The following is a 14986-nucleotide window of genomic DNA, read 5'->3' on the forward strand; positions in this document are numbered from 1 at the left end:
CACAGGCAGGACCCGGGCGGGGGGTCCCCCCCCCCCAGTACAGGCAGGACAGGGGGGGGGGGTCCGGGGGGGGGGGCCCCAAGTGCAGGCAGCGACATGGGGGCATCCCCAAGGAGAGGCAGGGACCCGGGGGGGTCCCAGAGGGGTCCCCAAGGGCAGGCAGGACCCGGGGGGGGGTCCCCAAGGAGAGGCAGTGACCTGGGGGGGCCCCCCCCAAGGACAGGTAGGACCAAGGGGGGCCGGGGGAGGGTCCCCAAGGGCAGGCAGTGACGCGGGGGGGTCCCAGGGGGGTCCCCAAGGATGGAGAGGACCCAGGTGGGGGTCCCCAAAGATGGGCAGGACACGGGGGGGTCCTGGGGGGTTCCCAAGGGCAGGCAGGACCCGGGGGGTCCCCAATGAGAGGCAGCGACCCGGGGGGGGGTCCCCAATGAGAGGCAGTGACCTGGGGGGGGGGTGGGGGGTCCCCAATGAGAGGCAGTGACCCGGGGGGGGGTGGGGGGTCCCCAATGAGAGGCAGCGACCCGGGGGGGGTGGGGTGGGGGGTCCCCAATGAGAGGCAGTGACCCGGGGGGGGGTCCCGGCGGTTTATTGGGGTCTCAGTTCTTGTAGCCCCGGCTGGCCCGGCGCCCGCGCGCCCGCTCGAACTTCCGCCCCTTGGAGCGCACGTAGGGCCGGGGGGGGGGGCACGGGGGGGTCAGGGGGGGCCCAGGGACCCCCCCTCGCCTCCCAAGGACCCCAACACCCCCCCTTTCCCCAGGAAAAACCGAAAGAGCCCCCCCAAAACCTCCCCCGACCACCCCACACCTTGGCGCACCCCCCAGCACCCAAAAAGGACCCAGACCTTTGCCCCCCCCCCATGTCTGACCCCCCTCCCCACCAAGGGCACCCCGACATCCAAGCCCCCCAAAAAGAGCCCCCCAGCATCCAGAACCCCCAGAGGGACCCCAACATCCAGACCCCGCTCCCCCTCCTCAAAAAAGTCCCCCCAGCATCCAGACCCCCCCAAAAAGGGACCCCAACATCCAGACCCTCCCCAAGAGCAGACCCCAACTTCTCCCCCAAAAGAGCCCCCCGCAGCATCCAGACCCCACTCCCCCCCCAAAAGGGCCCCCCCAACATCCAGACCCCCCCAAAAGGGCCGCAACATCCAGACCCCACTCCCCCCCCCCAAAAGGGCCCCCCAACATCCAGACCCCCCCAAAAGGGCCGCAACATCCAGACCCCACTCCCCCCCCCAAAAGGGCCCCCCCAACATCCAGACCCCCCAAAAGGGCCCCAACATCCAGACCCCACTCCCCCCCCCAAAAGGGCCCCCCAACATCCAGACCCCCCCCAAAAGGGCCGCAACATCCAGACCCCACTCCCCCCCCCCAAAAGGGCCCCCCCAACATCCAGATCTCGCCCCCCCCTCACTTGGTGTGGCTGTGGGGGGTCCCGGGCGCCTTCCCAAAGTGCCGATAAACCTCCCGAGCCTTGCGGGGTCCTGGGGGGGGACGCAGACAGAGAGGGGGTCACCCCAGGGTGGGGGGGTCCCGGGGGGTCCCCGGGGGTGGGGGGCACTCACCAGAGAGCAGGACGGTGCCCTTGCCCTTGGGGGAGGCCATGGCCAGCTGGTCGAAGGTCAGGATGGTGCCCCCCGCCCGCAGGATGCGGGTGCGCGCCCCCCGCGTCACCCGCAGGGCGCAGAGCTGGGGGAAAAACAACAAAAAAAACAACCACCCACGGGTGGGGTGAGCACCAGCCCCCCCCCCCCCCATCCTGGGACCCCCCCCCCGACCCCCCAACCCCCCCGACCTTGAGCTTGGGGACGTCCTGGATGCGGATGTCGTCGGTGACGGTGCCCACCACCACGGCCGTCTTGTCCTCCCGCCCCGGCCGCTTCATCATCCGGATCTGGGGGGGGGGAAGGGGGTGCTGGGGGGGGGGCAGGGGGCCGGGTGTGCCCCCCACCGACACCCAAAGGTCCTCACGTACCCCCCACCGACACCCAGAGCTGCGAGTGTGTCTGCCAACGACGCCCAAGCGTGCTGGTGTACCCCCCAGGAACACCCATGGGTCTGGGTGGGCTCCCCAGGAACAGCCGGGTGTACCCCCAACACCCCTCTGGGGCAGCCAAGGACGCCAGTGTACCCCCCACCGACACCCAGGGGTGCGGGTGTGCCCCCCAACACCCCCCTGGAGCACCAGGGACCCGGTGTACCCCCCAACGACACCCAGGGGTCCTCACGTACCCCACAGAGGCAGCCAGGGGTGCGGGTGTGCCTGCCAACAACACTCAAGGATCCTGGTGTGCCCCCCAGGAACACCCAGGTGTACCCAACACCCCCCTGGGGTACCGAGGGACCCCGGTGTACCCCCCACCCACACCCAGGAGTCCTGCTGTACCCCGCAACAACACCCAGGAGTCCTGGTGTACCCCCCAACAGCCCCCTGGAGCACCCAGGGACCCTGGTGTACCCCCCAACGACACCCAGGACTTCTGGTGTACCCCCCAATGCACACGGCTGTACCCCCCAACAGCCCCCTGGGGCCCCCAGGGACCCGGCGTACCCCCCAACGACACCCAGGAGTCCTGGTGTACCCCCCAGTGTACACGGCTGTACCCCCCAACAGCCCCCTGGGGCACCCAGGCACCAGGTGTACCCCCCAACGTCACCCAGGGACCCAGCATACCCCCCAACGACACCCAGGGGTGCGGGTGTGCCCCCCAACGACACGCAGGGACCCGGCGTGCCCCCCAACGACACCCAGGGGTGCTGCTGCGCCCCCCCCGGGGGTCCCCGAGCTCGTCTTTTGAGCGCAAACAGCGTCGTTTCGGGGTCCCCGGCGGCGGGGCGAAGGCCCGGGCACTCACCATGCGGGAGAGGGAGAGCGGCGGGCGGTTGGTCCGGCTCATGAAGAGCCGCTTCAGGATCACCTTGTTAAAGGCCGAGTTCGTCCGCCGGGCCAGGAACCGGTAGAGCTGCGGGGGGAAGCGGCGGGAGCGGGGGTCAGCACCGGCAGCAGGGCGCCGTTACCCCGGCCGCCCCCCGCCATCCCCGGGGCCCACCTTGACGAGGAGCCGCAGGTAGATGTCCTGGCTCTTGGGCTCGCGGCGCCGGACTTTCCGGTCCCGGTTATGGCGGATATCGATACCCTGAGGGGGGAACGGGGAGGGTCAGGCCGCCGCTACGCCTCGGCGGGCGCCATCGGGCACCGACCCCGCCTCGGCACCCCGCCGCCGCCGCCGCCGCGGCCCCCAGGCTCCCTCCAGCCTCGCCGAGCAGCGGCGGCACCGGCCCGGTCCCCCCCCGGTGGCGGATGGCGGCGGATGCGCGTCCCCCCCCCCCAAGCGCGAACCCACCATGGCGGCGGATGGAGGCAGAGGAAAGAGCGCGCCCCGCGCGGGGGGTTATGGGAGAGCGGCCACCACTTCCGCCCGGCGGCCGGAAGTGGGTGCGCGGGGCCGCTCTGCGCGGCGCCGCTCGGTGGTGCGGGAGGACTGCGGCGTCCAATGGGAAGGCGGCGGTGAGCGCAGAGGCTGATTGGCGGACAGAGGGTCAGCGCTACGGTGGAGTTTTGCGTTTAATTAGCGTTGTTAATTGGGTCGTAATGGCGGGCAGACAGCGGGAGGGATAGCGGCGGGACCCCGCCGCTGTTCTGGCGTGCACCGCGGCCCCGCCGGCCCCGCCGCCCCGGGGCTTTTCTTGGAAAACCGGGCCTTGCCCTCAGCCAAGATGGCCGCGGCGGCCTCGCCCCCAGGCGACCGTTGTCATGGCTCCGCCGCTCCTATTGGCTGAAGCGGCGGCCCCGCCCTCCGCGCCCCCCAGATGGCGGCCGTGCCCCCGCCTATCCCGGAGCGCCCTCAAGAAAGATGGCGCCGCCCCGACGTCACCGCCCGTTGCTTCCCACGGCGGCGCCGCCCTCAACCAACATGCGGGGGGGTGGGGGGGGCGACGGGGCGGGGCGAACGCGGCGACGCTTTCCATTGGCTGTCGGCGGGGGGCTCGGCGCCGTGCGATTGGTGGGGCGGGGTGGGAGGCGGGGAACGCTTCCGGGGGCGGAGGGCAAAGCGGCCGGAGGGGAGAGAGGGCGACACCGGCAGCGGCGCCCGGGGGGGGGGCGCGGGCCCGGGGGGGCCGCCCCGGGGCCCTCCCCGATACGGGGGGCCCATGACAGGGTGGGAGCACCGGGGGGCGGTTATAACGTTCCGGGGGGGGGGGGGGTAAAAACGGCCCCGGGGGGCAGTACCGGCCGGGGGGGGCAATACCGGCCTGGAGAGGGCAGTACCGGCCCGGGGGGGGCAGCCGGCCCTTGGGGGGGCGAACGGGCCTCGGGGGGGTACCGGCCCTGGGGGGGGGTAATGTCCGCCCTGGCGGGGTAATGTCCGCCCTGGCGGGGTAATACCGGCCCTGGGGCATTAACGGCCCCGGGGGGGGCACTCCCAGCCCGTGGGGCTCGCCCCCCCCCGCAGCTCCGCCGCCTCCGGTCCCGCCCCGGCCCCCCCCGTCCCGCCCCGGCCCGTCCCACCCCCATGGGTGTCGGGCGAGGAGAACGGGACGGGCACCTTGCGCAGGTGGGGGGGGGCACCGGGGGATGGAGGGGCCGGGGGGACGACGACACACGGGTGGGGGGGGGCACCGGGTGTCGCCCCCCCCCCCCCGTTCCCAACCCCCGTTCCCCCCCCCCCAGGCCCTGGCCGAGCCGCCCCCCCCCCCGCCCCGATGACCGAGGAGCCGTTACTGGAGGGGGATTTTGGGGGTCCCCCAGGTGCGGGGGGGGGACCCCGCTTCCACCTCCGCCTGACCCGGACGGAGCTGCAGATCCTGGGGGGGCCCCCGGGGGGGCCCCCGCCGCCGCCGCCGCTGCGCCTGGCCGACGTGGTGGGCTGCCACACGCTGCGCGCCCCCTCCCTCCCCGCCGCCGCCTTCTTCGCCGTCTACGCCTACCCCCCCCGCTGCCGGGGGGTCCCGGGGGGGCCCCGCCGCCGCCGCCGAGCCCCCACTTTCCGGGCGGACGCGGCCCCCCACTACGAAGGGAACCGGGCGACGGCCGAGCGCTGGGCCCGTGCCATCCGCTGCCTCGTCCGGGGGCTGCCCCTGCCCCCCCAGGCCGGTAAGGGGGGGCTCGGGGGGGTGCGGGACTTTGGGGGGATCCCGTCTGTTGGGGGGAGGGGGGAGCCGGGCGTTCGGGCCCCGTGGGAATGGGGGGGGGGACCTGGGAGCTCAGGGACCCCCCAGGAATCGGGGAGGGGACCCAGGTATTGGGGGACCCCCCAGGAATTGAGCAGGGGACCTGGGAATTTGGGGACCCCCCAGGAATCGGGGAGGGGACCTGGGAATTTGGGGACCCCCAGGAATCAAGGAGGGGACCTGGGAATTTGGGGACCCCCCAGGAATCGGGGAGGGGACCTGGGAATTTGGGGACCCCCAGGAATCAAGGAGGGGACCTGGGAATTTGGGGACCCCCCAGGAATCGGGGAGGGGACCTGGGAATTTGGGGACCCCCCAGGAATCGGGGAGGGGACCCAGGAATTTGGGGACCCCCAGGAATCAAGGAGGGGACCTGGGAATTTGGGGACCCCCCAGGAATCGAGGAGGGGACCTGGGAATTTGGGGACCCCCAGGAATCGAGGAGGGGACCCGGGAATTTGGGGACCCCCCAGGAGCGGGGAAGGGACCCCTAGGAATGGGGAGGGGACCCGGGAATTGGAGGAGCTCCGGGAACTGGGGAGGGGACGTGGGAATTTGGGGCCCCCCCAGGGGTGGGGAGGGGACCCCCCTGCCCCCGCCGGGGCCGGTCCCAGCAGGTGGAACGAGTCCGGCCCGAAAGTGGGGCCTGCGGGTGCGGGGCGGGCGCCACCCCGACGCCTGGGTCCCCTCGGGGTACGGGGGGTGGGGAGCACCCCGACGCCTGGGTCCCCTGGGGGGGGGCTGGGGTGGGGCCCCAGGGATCTGGGGGGTCTCTGGGGTGAAGACTCAGGGATTTGGGGAGGGTCTCTGGGATAGGGGGGTCTCTGGGGTGGGGCCCCAGGGATTTGGGGGGTCTCCGGGGTGAGGACCCAGGGACTTGGGGGGGTCTCCAGGATGGGGGGGGTCTCCCGGTGGGGATCCAGGGACCTGGGGGGTCTCCGGGGTGGGGACCCAGGCGTGGGGGGTCTCCATCCCGCAGAAATCCTGCCGGAGCCGCGGCGGCGGCGGCTGCTGCTGCTGCTGAACCCCTTTGGGGGCCGGGGCCAGGCCCTCAGCTGGTGCCAGACCCACGTCCTGCCCATGATCACCGAGGCCGACATCAGCTTCAACCTCATCCAGACCGGTGGGCGGGGGGCCGGGGGGCTATAGGGGGGCCGGGGGGCTATAGAGGAGCTATAGGGGGACTGGGGGGGCTATAGGGGGGCTGGGGGAGCAGGGGGGCTCTGTGGGGCCATGGGGGGCTGGGGGGGCTATAAGGGGGCTGTGGGGGCTATAGGGGGGCTGTAGGGGCCAGGGGGTTATAGGGGTCTGGGGAGGGCTCTAGAGGGGCTATAGGAGGACTGGGGGGGCTACAGGGGGGCTGGGGGAGCCAGGGGGGCTATAGGGGGAGCAGGGGGGGCCATGGGGGTCTATAGGGGGGCTGTGGGGGCCGGGGGGGCTATAGTGGGGCTGTGGGGAGCTATAGGGGGACTGTAGGGGCCGGGGGGGCTACAGGAGGGCTATAGGGGGCTGGGGGTGCTATAGAGGGGCTGGGGGAGGCTCTCTGGGGGGCTGGGGACCTGGGCTGGGGACTCGGGGGGGGGGGAAAGGGCTCTGGGGGGGTCGGGGCAGGGGGCCTGGGGGGTGCAGGCGGCAGCTCTAGGGGAGGGGGGTATATGGGGGGCTCGGGGGGGTCCCGGGGAGCTGGGCTGGGGGCTTTGGGGGACCCAGGGGGCTCTGGGGGGCAGCCAGCAGCTATAGGGGCGGGGGGGTATATGGGGGGCGGGGGTGGGGACCAGGGCTGAGGGTTGGGGGGCTCAGGGGACTGGGGGAGGGTTTGGGGGTCCCTGGGGGGGTTGGGGGGTCTCTGGGGGCCATGGGAGAGTTTGGGGGTCCCTGGGGGGCTGTGGGGGGGTTTGTGGGGCCATGGGGAGCAGAGGGGGCTGTGGGGTCCCGGGCGGGGGTTGGGGGGCTGTGGGGGAGCACAGGGGGCTGTGGGGGTCCCGGGGGGGTTTGGGGGTCCCTGGGGGAGCAGAGGGGGCTGTGGGGGTCCTGGGGGGGGTTGGGGGTCCCTGGGGGAGCAGAGGGGGCTGTGGGGGTCCTGGGGGGGGTTGGGGGTCCCTGGGGGAGCAGAGGGGGCTGTGGGGGTCCCGGGGGGGGGTTGGGGGTCCCTGGGGCCATGGCTGACGTTTGTGTCCCCCCCCCAGAACGGGCAAACCACGCGCGGGAGCTGGTGACGGGGATCAGCCTGGATGAGTGGGACGGGATCGTCACCGTCTCGGGGGACGGGCTCCTCTATGAGGTAACGACCCCCCAAAAGGGGACCCAGGCGTCCGGGCCCCCCCTCGGGGGACGCGGGGGTCCGGGGGGGGCACCCAGCCGCGTCCCCGTCCCCGCAGGTGGTGAACGGGCTGATGGACCGGCCGGACTGGGCCACGGCGCTGAGGATGCCCCTGGGGATCCTGCCCTGCGGCTCCGGCAACGCCCTGGCCGCCGCCATCAACTTCCACGCCGGGTATGGGGACACGGGGGGGCACACGGGGAGGGGGGGACACAGAGGGGACGTGGGGACAGGGGACGTGGGGCTCCTGCCGTGTCCCTGTGCCCGATGCGCGTCCGTGGCGTGTTCCTGCGTGTGGCGCATCCTCACGGCGCGTCCTTGTGCGTCACGTGTCCCTGTGCCGTGTCCCTGTGCCGTGTCCCTGCGTGTGCCGTGTCCGCGTGTGCCACATCCCCGTGCCGTGTCCCCGTGCCGTGTCCCTGCGTGCCACATCCCTGTGCCGCGTCCCCATGCTGTGTCTCCGCATGTGCCGTGTCCCTGTGCCGTGTCCCCATGTGTGACACGTCCCTGTGCTGCATCCTTGTGCGCGTCTGTGCCGTGTCCCACGTGTGCCGTGTCCCCGTGCCGTGTCCCCGTGCCATCGCTGTGCCATGTCCCTGTACCGCATCCCCACGCGTGACCGTCCCTGCGTCCCCATCCCCGTGCCGTGTCCCCACGTGTAGCGTGTCCCCGTGCCGCATCCCCACGCGTGACCGTCCCCGCGTCCCCCGCAGGCTGGCCCCGGCGCTGGGCCTCTCCCTGCTGCAGAACTGCACCGTGCTGCTGTGCCGGGGGACGCCGTCCCCGCTGGACCTGGTGTCGGTGACGACGGCCTCGGGCGCCCGCGTCTTCTCCTTCCTGAGCGTGGCCTGGGGGCTGGTGGCCGACGTGGACATCGAGAGCGAGCGGCTGCGACGCCTGGGCCCGGCGCGCTTCGCCCTGGGCACGGCCGCGCGCCTGCTGGCCCTCCACACCTACCGCGGCCGCCTCTCCTACCTGCCCGCCGTGCCGCGCAGTGCCACCGCCGATGCCGCCGCTGATGCCGCCGCCACCGCCGCGCCCCTGCCCCGCGCTCTCTCCGACCTGGGGCTCTGCGCCGGGACGCCCAGCGGCCCCGGTACCCCCGAGGGGGACGGCGGGGACTGGGGGGACGTCCCGGGGCTTGGGGACGCGCTGGTGCGGGGGGACGCCGCGGTGCGGGGGGACGCCCCAGGACGTGGGGACATCGCGGTGCGGGGGGACACCGCCAGCCCTGGGGACGCCCCGAGTGATGGGGCCACCGTGGTGGATGGGGACAACTCCGGCTCTGGGGTCACCCCGAGAAATGGGGACACCCCAGGGCACGGGGCCACCACGGTGCATGGGGACACCCCGAGAGATGGGGACACCCCAGGACATGGGGCCACCCCAAATGATGGGGCCACCCCAAATGATGGGGCCACCAAGGGCCACGGTGTCACCTCAAGGCCCGGGGACCCCCCCAGCCCTGCCGCCCCCCAAAAAGACGTCTGCCCCCCAACCCCTCCCTCCCCTCCCGGCGGCCCAGTTGACGACTTACTGGTGCCACTGGGCCAGCCGGTGCCCCCCGGCTGGGTGACGCTGGAAGGGGACTTCGTGCTGGTCCTGGCCATCTACCAGTCGCACCTGGGGGCCGAGCTGGTGGCGGCCCCCCGGGCCCGGCCGGACGACGGCCTCATCCACCTCTGCTACGTGCGGGCGGGGGTCTCGCGGGCGGCCCTGCTGCGGGCGCTGCTGGCCATGGCGCGGGGCGGCGGGGGGGAGGCGGCCACCGCGGGGCCGCCGCTGGCCCGCGTCCCCGCCCGCGCCTTCCGCCTGGAGCCCCTGACGCCCCGCGGGGTGCTGACGGTGGACGGGGAGCGGGTGGAGTACGGACCCCTCCAGGGGCAGATCCACCGCGGGCTGGCCCGGCTCCTCACCCCCGCCGCCCCCTGAGCGGCACCCGGGGGGGCCCGGGGGCTTGGGGGACCCCGAGGGGCCCCGAGGGGCCCAGGGGTTTGGGGGCACCCAAGGGGCTCAGGGGGACCCAGAGGTTTGGGGGGACCCCAAGGGACCCAGGGATTTGGGGGTGACCAAGAGGGTCAGGGGGACCCCAGGGGTTTGGGGGGACCCCAAAGGACCCAGGGGGGACCCGGGGGTTTGGGGGGGCCCAGGGGGGTCAGGGGGACCCCAGGGGTTTGGGGGGACCCCAAAGGACCCAGGGGGGACCCGGGGGTTTGGGGGGGTCAGGGGGACCCCAGGGGACCCAGGGGGGACCCAGGGATTTGGGGTGACCCCAAGGGACCCAGGGGGGACCCGGGGGTTTGGGGGGGCCCAGGGGGGTCAGGGGGACCCCAGGGGACCCGGGGGGGGGGTCCAGGGCAGCCAGGGGCACCCCAAGGGTTTGGGGGGGCCCAGGGAGACCCCAGGCAGTTGAGGGACCCCTGGGGGGGGGGCAGCAATTTGGGGGGCCCTGGGGGACCCAGGCACCCGGGTAACCCCCCCCCCCAAGCGAGGGGTGACCCCGAACTGGAGGGGACCCCCCACCCCACCCCCACCCCCGACGCCTGGGTCCCCTGGGGGGGGAGGGGTCGCACTGCCCCCCGCCCCCGCAATAAAGCTCGAGCGTGGAGCGAGCTCCGTCCTTGGGGGGGGGGGGGGCACGTGCCTGCGCCTGGCTCAGCACCCCCATCCCAGTGCCCCCAGTCTGGCCTCCCAGTGCCCACCCCTTCCATCCCAGTGCCCCCAGTCTGGCCCCCCAGTGCCCCCAGTTTGGCTTCACAGTGATCCCAGTCTGGCCTCCCAGTGCCCCCATCCATCCCAGTGTCTGCCCCCCCCCCCATCCCAGTGCCCCCAATTTGGCCTCCCAGTGCCCCCCTATATCCCAGTATCCCCAGTTTGGCACCCTAGTGCCCCCTCCCAATTCCAGTGCCCCCAGTTTGGCCTCCTAGTGCCTACCCTCCATCCCAGTGCCCCAAATTTGGCCTCCCAGTGCCCCCCCCCTATCCCAGTATCCCCACTTTGGCCTCCCACTGCCCCCTCCCAATCCCAGAGCCCACCCCTCCATCCCAGTGCCCCCAGTTTGGCCTCCCAGTGCCCCTCCCAATCCCAGTGCTCCCAGTCCTCCCAGTCCAGGCTGCAACCACCAGCAGGGTCAGAGGTTTATTCTGTACAAAAGCCCCCTCCCCCACCCCGGGGGGGGGGGGGTCGCGACCCCCAAAACCCCACGTGCGGGGGGGGCGGGGGGGGAGGGGCAGTAAAGTGGTCAAAGTGCAAGGGGGGGGAGGGGATGGGGGGAGGGGGCCCGGACGCCTGGGTCCCCCCGGGGGGGGGGGTGTATTTGGGGGGAGGGGGAGGGGTGACGTGCTGGCTTCAGACCCAGGGGTTCCCCCCCCTCCCCTCCCAGTGCCGCTACTGGCCTTAACTGGAAATGGGTCACTGGGAGGGGTGGGGGAGGGGGTCAGGCGTCCGGGGGCGGGCCCGCGCCCCCCCCCCCCCAAAATCCTGAGAGGACCCAGGCGTCCGGGAGCCCCCGCGGGGTCGTTCGACCCCGCGGGGGCTCCCGGACGCCTGGGTCCTCGTGGGGGGGGGGGGGGGGTCTGGGGGTGCAGTGGGGGGAGGGGAGGGGGGCACCCGCACCCCTGCCCCCCCCCCCGGTTGTGCTTTAAACCAGCCCTGGGGCCGGGGAATAAATATTTACGGGGGGGAGGGGGTGGGGGGCGACCCCCACGGTGGGGGCACCCAGGCGTCCGGGGGGGACCCTTGGGGGGCCGGATCCTGGTGCTGGATCCCGGTGCTGGATCCCAGGGCCAGATTCGGGGGCCGGATCCTGGGGCTGGATCCCGGGGCTGGATCCTGGTGCCAGATCCCGGTGCCGGATCTCGGTGCCGGATCTCAGCAATGGTTCCTGATGCTGGATCCCAGAGCCAGATCCCGGTGCCGCGTCTTGTTGCCGGATCCCATGGCCAGATGTCGGTGCCGGATCCTGGTGCTGGATCCCAGAGCCAGATCCCGGTGGCAGATCCCACGGCCGGATCCCGGTGCCGGATCCCAGCCCCATTTCCAGGCTGGTCCTGAACCCTGGGTCTGGATCCCGGCTCCCGGCCGCTTCTCCCGCTCGGCAGCCGGCTCTGGCCGCAGGGGCTGTGCCGGGCCGGGTCGATGCCGGATCGCGCCGCGCCAGGCCGGGGATCCCTACGGGGAGCCGTGCCGCGCTGTGCCGGGCCGGAGTCCCTGCAGGGCGCCGTGCTGGGCCGCGTGGTGCCACGCCGCGGTCTGACCGAGCGCCGTGCCGCACCGGACCGTGCCGCGGCGTGCCGGGGTCCTACAGGGCGCCGTGCCGGGCCTCGTAGCGCGCCAGCAGAGCGCGGAAGCGGGCGAGCTCCCGGCGGGCGGCCGCCACCTCCTGCCGCAGCGCCGCGTTCTCCCGCTCCAGGAAGGCCGCTCGCACCGAGATCTGGTTCTCCTTCAGCCGCCGCGCGTCCCGCGAGCGCTTGGCCGCCGCGTTGTTCTTGCTGCGCCGGCTCCAGTACTTCTCATCCTGCGGGGAGCGGGACGCTGGGATCCCCCGGATCCCCCCCCCCCCCCCCCGATCCCCAGGACCCCCCGGATCCCTCCCGGATCCATGCTGGATCCCTGGGACCCCCCCAACTCCTGGATCCCCCCCGGGACCCCCCAGATCCATGCCGGATCCCTGGGACCCCCTGACTCCCGGATCCCTGGCGGATCCCCCCGGATCCCTGCGACCCCCGACTCCCTGATCCCCCCAGATCCCCCCGGATCCCTGGGACCCCCGACTCCCTGATCCCCCCAGATCCCCCCGGATCCCTGGGACCCCCCCAACTCCTGGATCCCCCCGGATCCCTGCGACCCCCCCGACTCCCTGATCCCCCCCAGATCCCCCCGGATCCCTGGGACCCCCCGACTCCCTGATCCCCCCAGATCCCCCCCGGATCCCTGCGACCCCCCGACTCCTGGATCCCCCCCGGATCCCTGGGACCCCCCCGACTCCCTGATCCCCCCAGATCCCCCCGGATCCCTGGGACCCCCGACTCCTCCCGGATCCCTACCGGATCCCTGGGACCCCCCGACTCCTGGATCCCCCCCGGATCCCTGCGACCCCGACTCCTCCCGGATCCCTGCCGGATCCCTGGGACCCCCAGCTCCTCCGCATCCCCCTCCCCGGGCGCTGGGACCCCCCAGGTACCTGGGGCCCCCCAACAGCCGGGTCCCCCCTTGCTGCTGGCCCCCCCGGCCCCCCCAGTTCCCCCAGTTGCCCCAGTGCCCCCCCACCTTCTGCTCCTCGGGCACGTGGACCTTCCGGGCCTTCCTGGCGATGGGCTGGGGCCGCAGCTCGTCCTGGGAGAAGCGGAGCCGCCGCGGGTCGAAGGGGCCCCCCCCGCCCCCCCCCAGCGCCTCGGCCTCCAGCAGCGGCTCCCCGGGCGCCGGGGGGGTGGGGGGGCCCCGGGGGGGGCCGGGGGCTGCGGGGGGGGGGTCAGAGCGGGGGCGGCACCGCCCCCCCCCCGGCCTGGGGGAGGGGCGATAGGGTCCCGACGCCGCTGGGAGAGGACTGGGGGGGGGCCCACCGCGCTGCGGAGGGGCGATGGGCGGGGGCTGTCGCGATAGAGGGTCCCTATCACCATGGGGGAGGGGTCTCTGTCGTGATAGGGCGTCCCTATCGCCATGGGGGGGGTCCCTGTCGCAATTCGGTGTCCCTATGGCAATGGGGGGGGGTGTCCCCTGTCGTGATAGGGAGTCCCTATTGCCATGGGGGGGTGTCTCTGGCGTGAGAGGGGCTCCCTATTGCCATGGGGGGGTTTCTGTCGTGATAGGGAGTCCCTATTGCCATGGGGGGTGTCTCTGTCACGATAGGGGCTCCCTATTGCCATGGGGGGGTGTCTCTGTCGTGATAGGGGCTCCCTATTGCCATGGGGGGGTTCTGTCGTGATAGGGGGTCCCTATTGCCATGGGGGGAGTCCCCGTTAGGATGTGGTTGGGCATTGGGGGGGGGTCCCTGTCACGACAGGGGATCCCTATCGCCATGGGGGGGGCTCCCCGTCACAATCCGGGGTCCCTATGGCAATGGGGGGCCCCTGTCACGATAGGGGGTCCCTATGGCAATGGGGGGCCCTGTTTCAATGAGGGGGTCCCTGTCACGATAGGGGGTCCCTATGGCAATGGGGGGTCCCTGTCGTGATAGGGAGTCCCTGTTGCCGGAGGGGGGGTCCCTGTCACGATCCGGGGTCCCCATGGCCATGGGGGTGGGTGCGTTGGGGGGTGGGGGGGGAATCGCGATGGGAGGGGTCTGTATCGCGACACAGATGGACACTCCGTGGGTCCCCCCCCCCCGCGTGGGTCCCCCCGTGTAACCCCCCCCGGTCCCCACGCCCCCCCCGCGTGTCGCCCCCCCCCCGCGCGTGCCCCCCCCCCGCACCCACCGGGCGGCCTGGCGTGGGCGGGGGGCGGCGGGGGGGTGGGGGGCAGCCCGTGCTCCCGCAGGAACTCGTCCAGGTCCACGTACTCCAGCTCGGCCGCGGCCCCGGGCCGCTCCCACGGGGGGGCCCCCACGCAGGCCCCGCGGCAGCCGCCCGCCTCCTCCATCCTGACACGGACACGCGTGGGGGGGGGGCGCAAGGACCGCGGGGTCCCCGCGTCCCGTCCCCGCCCCCCCCGCCGTTAATTCCCCGGGGGCCACGTGACCGGCGCCACGTGACGGCGCCACACGCGTGGGGGACACGGGGACACGCGTGTGCGGGCGGGGGGGGGCGCACGTGCGGCGCTCACGTGGGAGCTCCCGCCCCCGCGTGCGCCCTCGTGTCGGCTCCCACGGGGGGGGGGGGGGGGAAGGACACGGGGATCCCACCCCCACGGAGCCCACGCGGGGGGGGGGGAGCGGGGGGCCCGATCCGGATCCACGTTCGTGCCCCGCTCCCAGCGTGGGGGTCCCGCATCTCCCCCCCCCCCGCCCCAGGTCCCGGTGCCCCGCCGGATCCTAGTGCCCCCCCCCCGGTCCCGGTGGTCCCCGGGTCCTAATGCCCCCCCGGCCCTTATTCCCCCCGTGGGTCCCGGGTCCCCCCCGGGTCCCGGTGCCCCCCACGTCCCGGTTCCCCTCTTTGATCCCGGTGCCCCCCCCCCGGTCCCGGTTCTCCCCCGGGTCCCGGTTCCCCCCGCGGGTCCGGGTTCCCCGCCGGTCCCGGTTCCCCCCGGGTCCCGGTTCTCCCCCGTGTCCCGGTTCCCCCCCGGTCCGGGTTCTCCCCCGGGTCCCGGTCCCCGCCCCGGGTCCCGATCCCCCCCGGTCCCGGTTCCCCCCCGGTCCCGGTTCCCCCACCGGGTCCCGGTGCCCCCCGGTCCCGATTCCCCCCCCGGGTCCCGGTGCCCCCCCGGTCCCGTTCCCCCGGTGCCGGTGCCGACCTGCGCCCCGCCGCCCGGCCGTGCCCTCGGCATGAGCGGCCCGCGGGGGCTCTGCACCCCGGGGGGCGGGGCCCTGCCCGAGCCCCGCCCCCATCCAGCGCCACGCCAA

The 14986-nt window shown here is 73.8% G+C and overlaps 3 protein-coding genes across 4 annotated transcripts; 1 reads left to right on the forward strand and 2 right to left on the reverse strand.

Annotated features, from left to right (window-relative positions):
- Nucleotides 1–570: 570 nt before the first annotated feature.
- RPL18 (ribosomal protein L18) lies at nt 571–3470 on the reverse strand. The gene is made up of 7 exons (XM_087773215.1): nt 3344–3470; nt 3050–3136; nt 2855–2962; nt 1795–1893; nt 1565–1688; nt 1413–1483; nt 571–671 (listed from the first exon to the last, which is right to left on the reverse strand). The coding sequence occupies exons 1-7, from the start codon at nt 3344–3346 to the stop codon at nt 597–599; spliced, it is 567 nt and encodes a 188-aa protein (XP_087629341.1). The 5' UTR covers nt 3347–3470; the 3' UTR covers nt 571–596.
- SPHK2 (sphingosine kinase 2) lies at nt 3351–10099 on the forward strand. 2 transcript variants are annotated; one of them, XM_087773167.1, is made up of 6 exons: nt 3351–3538; nt 4672–5094; nt 6151–6294; nt 7358–7452; nt 7550–7665; nt 8205–10099. In XM_087773167.1, the coding sequence occupies exons 1-6, from the start codon at nt 3355–3357 to the stop codon at nt 9421–9423; spliced, it is 2181 nt and encodes a 726-aa protein (XP_087629293.1). In that variant the 5' UTR covers nt 3351–3354; the 3' UTR covers nt 9424–10099. The 2 variants fall into 2 exon arrangements, with proteins under 2 accessions (XP_087629293.1, XP_087629295.1); XM_087773169.1 differs by lacking the exon at nt 3351–3538 and adding an exon at nt 4021–4159.
- A 1036-nt stretch (nt 10100–11135) lies between these two features.
- Nucleotides 11136–14947, reverse strand: DBP (D-box binding PAR bZIP transcription factor). The gene is made up of 4 exons (XM_087773216.1): nt 14878–14947; nt 13905–14068; nt 12760–12947; nt 11136–12007 (listed from the first exon to the last, which is right to left on the reverse strand). Exons 2-4 carry the CDS (start codon nt 14065–14067, stop codon nt 11792–11794), a joined length of 567 nt encoding a protein of 188 aa, XP_087629342.1. The 5' UTR covers nt 14068; nt 14878–14947; the 3' UTR covers nt 11136–11791.
- Nucleotides 14948–14986: the final 39 nt, after the last annotated feature.

Source organism: Nipponia nippon, unplaced genomic scaffold, assembly GCF_047370975.1.
Source record: "Nipponia nippon isolate SJK-2023a ecotype South Korea unplaced genomic scaffold, ASM4737097v1 scaffold_38, whole genome shotgun sequence".
NCBI lineage: Eukaryota > Metazoa > Chordata > Aves > Pelecaniformes > Threskiornithidae > Nipponia > Nipponia nippon.

What these genes read in the sequence shown, in the direction of transcription:
- RPL18 (XM_087773215.1), bottom strand. An exon ending in CGCTCTCCCTCTCCCGCATG is followed by an intron (nt 1,894 to 2,854) that starts GTGAGTGCCCGG and finishes CCCCCCCCCCAG; the next exon opens with ATCCGGATGATGAAGCGGCC. An exon ending in CCCCCCACAGCCACACCAAG is followed by an intron (nt 672 to 1,412) that starts TGAGGGGGGGGC and finishes CCCCCCCCCCGG; the next exon opens with CCCTACGTGCGCTCCAAGGG.
- DBP (XM_087773216.1), bottom strand. Translation starts at nt 14,067, where the DNA reads ATGGAGGAGGCGGGCGGCTGCCGCGGGGCCTGCGTGGGGGCCCCCCCG. An exon ending in CGCCCACGCCAGGCCGCCCG is followed by an intron (nt 12,948 to 13,904) that starts GTGGGTGCGGGG and finishes CCCCCCCCGCAG; the next exon opens with CCCCCGGCCCCCCCCGGGGC. An exon ending in ACGTGCCCGAGGAGCAGAAG is followed by an intron (nt 12,008 to 12,759) that starts GTGGGGGGGCAC and finishes CGCTCCCCGCAG; the next exon opens with GATGAGAAGTACTGGAGCCG.
- SPHK2 (XM_087773167.1), top strand. Translation starts at nt 3,355, where the DNA reads ATGGAGGCAGAGGAAAGAGCGCGCCCCGCGCGGGGGGTTATGGGAGAG. An exon ending in GGCTGATTGGCGGACAGAGG is followed by an intron (nt 3,539 to 4,671) that starts GTCAGCGCTACG and finishes CCCCCCCCCCAG; the next exon opens with GCCCTGGCCGAGCCGCCCCC. An exon ending in GCCCCTGCCCCCCCAGGCCG is followed by an intron (nt 5,095 to 6,150) that starts GTAAGGGGGGGC and finishes TCCATCCCGCAG; the next exon opens with AAATCCTGCCGGAGCCGCGG.